Genomic DNA, 5,193 nt, shown 5'->3' with positions numbered 1-5,193 from the left:
GAAAGCTCCTCTGGTCACTGAGTGAGAATGGATCAGAGTGGGCAAGACTGGAGCCACGGAGACTGACCCTGACAGAGGCTGTTAGAGCAAACCCCTGACTGCTGATAAGGGCCGGACTGGGCAGAAAGTGAGACCGAGAAAGGGGGGCAGATCTGAGCGGTATTAGGAGGCACAGGTGAGGAACCTTCGGGGCTGACTGGTCATGGGGGCCAGCGAAAGCGAAGGGTCAAGAACAACATCCAGATTTCTGGCTTGGGTACTTGGTTGGACAGAGTCGGGTTCAGATACAGGAAATACTGCAAGAGGAGCATTGTTTGCTGGCACTTTAGGAGAAAAATTTTCTGGGGAAAGACTAAGGGCCCCGTGTCATGAGCAAACAGTTTTATTGCAAGGTCCCTACAGGACGGTTTATCTTTATGGCTTGGAAATAAGGGACATAAATCACTGAGTCAGCATGTAGCAGTAGAACACAGCAAATATGCCAAGCCACCTTAGGATTAAAGAATGGCTCCCAATAAGGTATTAACATACAAGAGAGAAAAATCACAAAGGCCAAGTTGGTGTGCTCGATCCAAGAACCACAGAGAAGCTACATGAGCTAGGTAACTGGCACATAGTAGGCACACAAGCTAAAAAATGCATGCATCTGAGGCAGCAGACACCTGACGCAGTGTGGTAGCGACAGATAACACCCCAGTGTGGAGACAGATGTGGCAGGCTGGCTGAGCCTGATGATGTGTGAGAATCAGGCAGCTGATTCTGCGCACATATGCGGCTTCCAAGCTCACCAGGGGGCCTTCTGACTGAAACGTGCCTTCCTGTGCTGCTTGCCTACAGGAAAAGTATGTACCAAGGACACCAGAGTCCAGGGCCTTCAGTAATTCTGTTTCTCACTGTAAATTAATAAACTGGCACCTAATTATTTTACTTCAGCCTCATGAGCCAATTTCCTGTGAATCTAGTTCTAAGGGAGGGAGCCACTGCCTGAGTGTGGTCAAGCCAGGATTTAGGAACTTCGGGTTAAAAGACCAGGGTCAGTGACAGCCACTCACTAGGGTACTGACTGCCCCCTGGAGCCCTCTCAGGAGAGAGCCTGCTGGCACGCCCTGATGCAGACTTTCATCTCCAAACTCCTAGCAAATCACTTCAGATTACCCTCGTTGAGAGATCTTACTTTCCTCTGCTTCTCTGGATCTTCCTGGGCTATTTTTTCATACCAGGCCTCAAACATGCCATCCTGACACTCATCCATCCATTCTGAATTCTGCTTGGCATCAGCAAGCTCATCTTCTTCACTCCATTGGCTGAAAAAAGGACATAAACAGAGAAAAGCATGCCTCTGCCAATAATCAAGGCAAGTGCAGGTTAGCAGACTCTGTCCTACTGGTCTAGTACCCGAGGCTCTTAGAGACTTCTGAGGGCAAGAGGGCAATCTGGTTTTCAAAGCCCCAGGGTTTGCCAAATGTTTGATAGATACACACCAATAAAAAAGGGGGGAGGCCCTTCCAGAGCCTACTACAATAGGTGAGGAACTGGAGCTTGAAAGGTTGTACCTGCATGGCAAAAGCCCACTCAACAACCATTTGTGGTGAACCTATGATGTGCCAGGCACCAAAAAACTGGTCTCAACTGAACATGCTCAGCACACCCGAGTGGCAGCAGCATGAGAAGGGAGTCGGGAGACCCCAGGGCCTTGGCTCTCTCGCGGGCTGCTGTAAGACCTGGACTCGGCACTCGGCCCTGGTCCTCAGTTTCCTCATGTTTAACAAATAATCTCAGGGATTCCTCTTGGATGCAAAAGTACAGATTTCCATAATTTCAGTCAATAGCTTGTTTCAGCAACTGGAATTTTAAATACAAAAGTATTTGCTCAACAGCAAATGCAAAGCATCTACCAACTGACACAGACACATCCGTTCGTTGACATGTTCCAACTGATTCTGGGGCTACTCACACTGAGCTTTGGGCCAGGGGCTGTGGGAACTGGTGGGGAAGGTGCAGTCCCTGCTCTCAAGGACTGGCTCATGGAGCGGCAGGTGAAGCTTGAAACAAGGAGCAGACTGATAGCTTAAAGCTGACCACCCACCCCTTCCTCTTATTGGGGTCCCCTCCCTTTGCCAAGCGCGCCCTCTGACAGCAAGGCAATGGCTGAGGTTTGGTAAATGAGGAGATCATTTATATTCTGTCTCCTTTTTCCTACTTCTGAGAGAGGGAATATATCTCTTCTGAGAGAGGGAAAACAGGTGTTGACTCAGATCGTTCATTTCCTCCTAACTCTCTCTCCTCTTGCTCTTCTTTCCCCTTTCTCCTCTTTCTACAGACATGTGTGATTAGTGTGTAAGTGGACTTGAGTGAGGTGGAAAGATGTTCATTAGATGTGGAAAGGAGGAACTTCCGTGGTGGTCCAGTGGTTAAGAATTCACCTGGCAAAGCAGGGGATGCAGGATCGATCCCTGGTTGCAAAACTAAGATCCCACAACCCACAGGGCAACTAAGCCCACAAGCTGAAACCAGAGAAGCCCGTGTGCCACAACAACAGATCCTGCCTGCTTCAAAGGAGATCCCGTGTGCTGCAACTAAGACCCGATACAGTCAAATAAATATTTTAAAAAATAATAATAATATAAAATAATAAGTGGAAAGGAAAAAAAAAACCTTTGTTACTATTTTTTCCCCTTATACCTTAAGTTCTTACCATGTACAAGAGGTTACAGTGGCTGGAAATCACACACACAGAACAAAAAAACTACAGCAAAGGATTCTTCAATTCAACAAGCTCTATGAGGATCTCCACAAACAAGGAGGATCCTCATGCTGAGTTCACAGCATCACTGCTACCAACTCATACACACAACTGTGCCCCAGACGCCATGCTGAACGCTGAGGAGAACGCAGTCACTCTTCACAGCCATCCTCTAAGGGACATGCTGTCATCACCTCCAGTTCTAAAGATGAGGAAACTGAGGTAAAAGGAGTTTAAAAAGTTGTCCGAGGTCATCCAGTGAGGACGTGGCAATGCCGGGATACCCCCCAGAGAGCCTGGCTCCAGGCCTGAGCTCTAAAGCCCTGTGCTATTGCTACGACCCCTGAACTTCACAAGTTCCTGAAGAAACTGCAGACTGGAGATTGTATCCTTACCTGATCACACTGTCATGGGCACTTATGTTTTCCTGTGACATTTTCATGAGGAGATCTGGTAACTGAATGTCAACAAAGAAGGTGAGATCACTGGGTTCCCAGCCCATGTCCAAAAGGTGCAGCAGGGCCGTCTGGATGCAGGACAGGGCAGGCAGCAAGGACCTGAAGAGGCCATGAAGGTGAAAGTTACCAAAGCTGCCCGTCACCCACGGGGATGACAGAAACAGTGGGAGTCAGAGACGGGGTATGTCTGTCAGCGGAAAGCGGAAGGGAACCCCACACTGCTGGTTTGGGTTCCTTACGATATCTTTTCAAATTTCCCAGACTCCATACAAACCCTCTTCAAAGAACATCTTAAGCAAAAGAGTTCTGAAAGCATCAAGTAGCAAGGTTTCCACCCTGCCAGGACTACCACAGGAGAAATTTTACAGGTAAGGACTGAGTAACACTGCTCAGCTCTGATCAACGGCAAGATCAGGGCCAGCCACAACGAGCCCGGGTCATGCCGCTCAGGTACAGAGAAGAACCATTTGATTTAAGGTTTATGTCTACACCACTTACTATGGAGGAGACTGGGGAATGGCTTTCAAGTTTTTAAAACTGAGATAACGGGTTACAGATTCTTAGATGAACCAAGACCCATCTGCTTTAAAAAACTGCATATACCATAGAGAAAAAAGGCTAGGAGAAAATATACTGATAAGTTAACAGTAGCAACTAGCTCTAGATAGCAAGATTAGGGGTTATTTTTATTTTACGCTTTGTGCTTTTCTGTATTTTTAACATTAGACATGCATTTCTTTAAAAGTCAGAAAAAACGGCAATTATTTTTCTCTAGAAATCACATTAAACTCTCTCATACCTGTCATTTTTGCTATTGAATCCTTTGACTGCTTTGACCAAAAACAGAACAAACTGATAGTAAGTGTCTCGAATTTCTTTGTGTAGATCTGCACCACAGCCTTCCAGGTGTCCAAAATAACTAGAAACAGAAGACATGACCAGTCACTTAGTGGCCAAAACATTTATTTAATAATCATTATTCCTTACGTGAAAAGAGTGAAGAAGCAGCAAGCTAACAAAGTGGTGGAGAAACTAAAGTAAATGTAACAACTGCAGAAAGTAAGCAGACAAAACAGCAATGACTCATCTGCTTGTGTCAAGAAGGACACCCACCAGGAGTATGGAGATGACTATTATTAATCTTTCCTTATTAATATAAAAACCACCCTTCCCACCACTACCAGAGTCCCTGGTACTATGTGAAGTGTTCTTTACAGATTTAATCCTCTCCTCTTATCTCCATTTTCCTGACATATTTACTTGGGTGTGAAAGAAGCAGTTCAGGGCTTTCCAGGTGACTCAGTGGTAAAGAACCTGCCTGCCAAAGCAGGAGACATGGGTTCGGTCCCTCGCACTTCGGACTTACTTGGTAAACTCTTTCTGGCAGGTGAGGAGTTCCAGCAGGAAAAGGATGTAAGGCGGGTGGAAGCAGTGAGGCTGCCCGAGGGACTCAGTGCAACACTGGATGATCCTCAGCACTTCGAGGATGCTCCAGGCTTGGGCCTTCCTCAAGGAGAGAACCTTTACAACACTGGAGACAGAACTCAGGTCAGGAACAACCAGAAAACTCGCAAGCTGGGGCAGAAAGAAAACAGACCCCTGCCCAGAGTTCTGAGGCCATATTAGTAAAAAGGAAATACTATTGTGAGGGAGCTTGTTTGCTACTTTTAGTTATTATTCAGCAACATTACAAATCACCTCACTGTTTGGAAGCCCAGTGACTCACGTTAAACAATTAATTAGTTACAAAGGAACTTTGCCTCTGTGGTAAACAGGACTAACTTCAGACAGAAAATTAAAACATGCAACACTTCCAGATGTGTAGGCTCACTGACAAGTAATGTTGTCAGAAAACATCAAATCCAAAATTTTTCCCAGGGTTAAAATAAGACAGATTTATTTTGGCAGCTACCAAATGTTTCTTTTCTTTAATCCAAATAGTACCTTACTGAGATATAATTTACATATACCATAATGTACAAATCTCAAGTG

General features: G+C 45.8%; 1 protein-coding gene across 1 annotated transcript in view; it reads right to left on the bottom strand.

Moving 5' to 3' along the window:
* The window catches only part of ZZEF1 (zinc finger, ZZ-type with EF-hand domain 1), a 95,506-nt gene that overhangs the window by 32,905 nt on the left and 57,408 nt on the right, over positions 1-5,193 (bottom strand). The window contains exons 30-33 of the mRNA XM_010847465.1: positions 4,568-4,732; positions 4,001-4,120; positions 3,139-3,300; positions 1,175-1,304 (exon numbers count right to left, since the gene is read on the bottom strand). Of these exons, the coding sequence (XP_010845767.1) occupies positions 1,175-1,304; positions 3,139-3,300; positions 4,001-4,120; positions 4,568-4,732 (577 nt within the window). The remainder of the gene's footprint in view (positions 1-1,174; positions 1,305-3,138; positions 3,301-4,000; positions 4,121-4,567; positions 4,733-5,193) is intronic.

The sequence above is a fragment of the Bison bison genome, unplaced genomic scaffold (genome assembly GCF_000754665.1).
Source record: "Bison bison bison isolate TAMUID 2011002044 unplaced genomic scaffold, Bison_UMD1.0 scf7180017864249, whole genome shotgun sequence".
Taxonomy (NCBI): domain Eukaryota; kingdom Metazoa; phylum Chordata; class Mammalia; order Artiodactyla; family Bovidae; genus Bison; species Bison bison.
The sequence above is the reverse complement of the archived record's forward strand: the minus strand, read 5'-3'. Positions and strand labels throughout refer to the sequence as shown.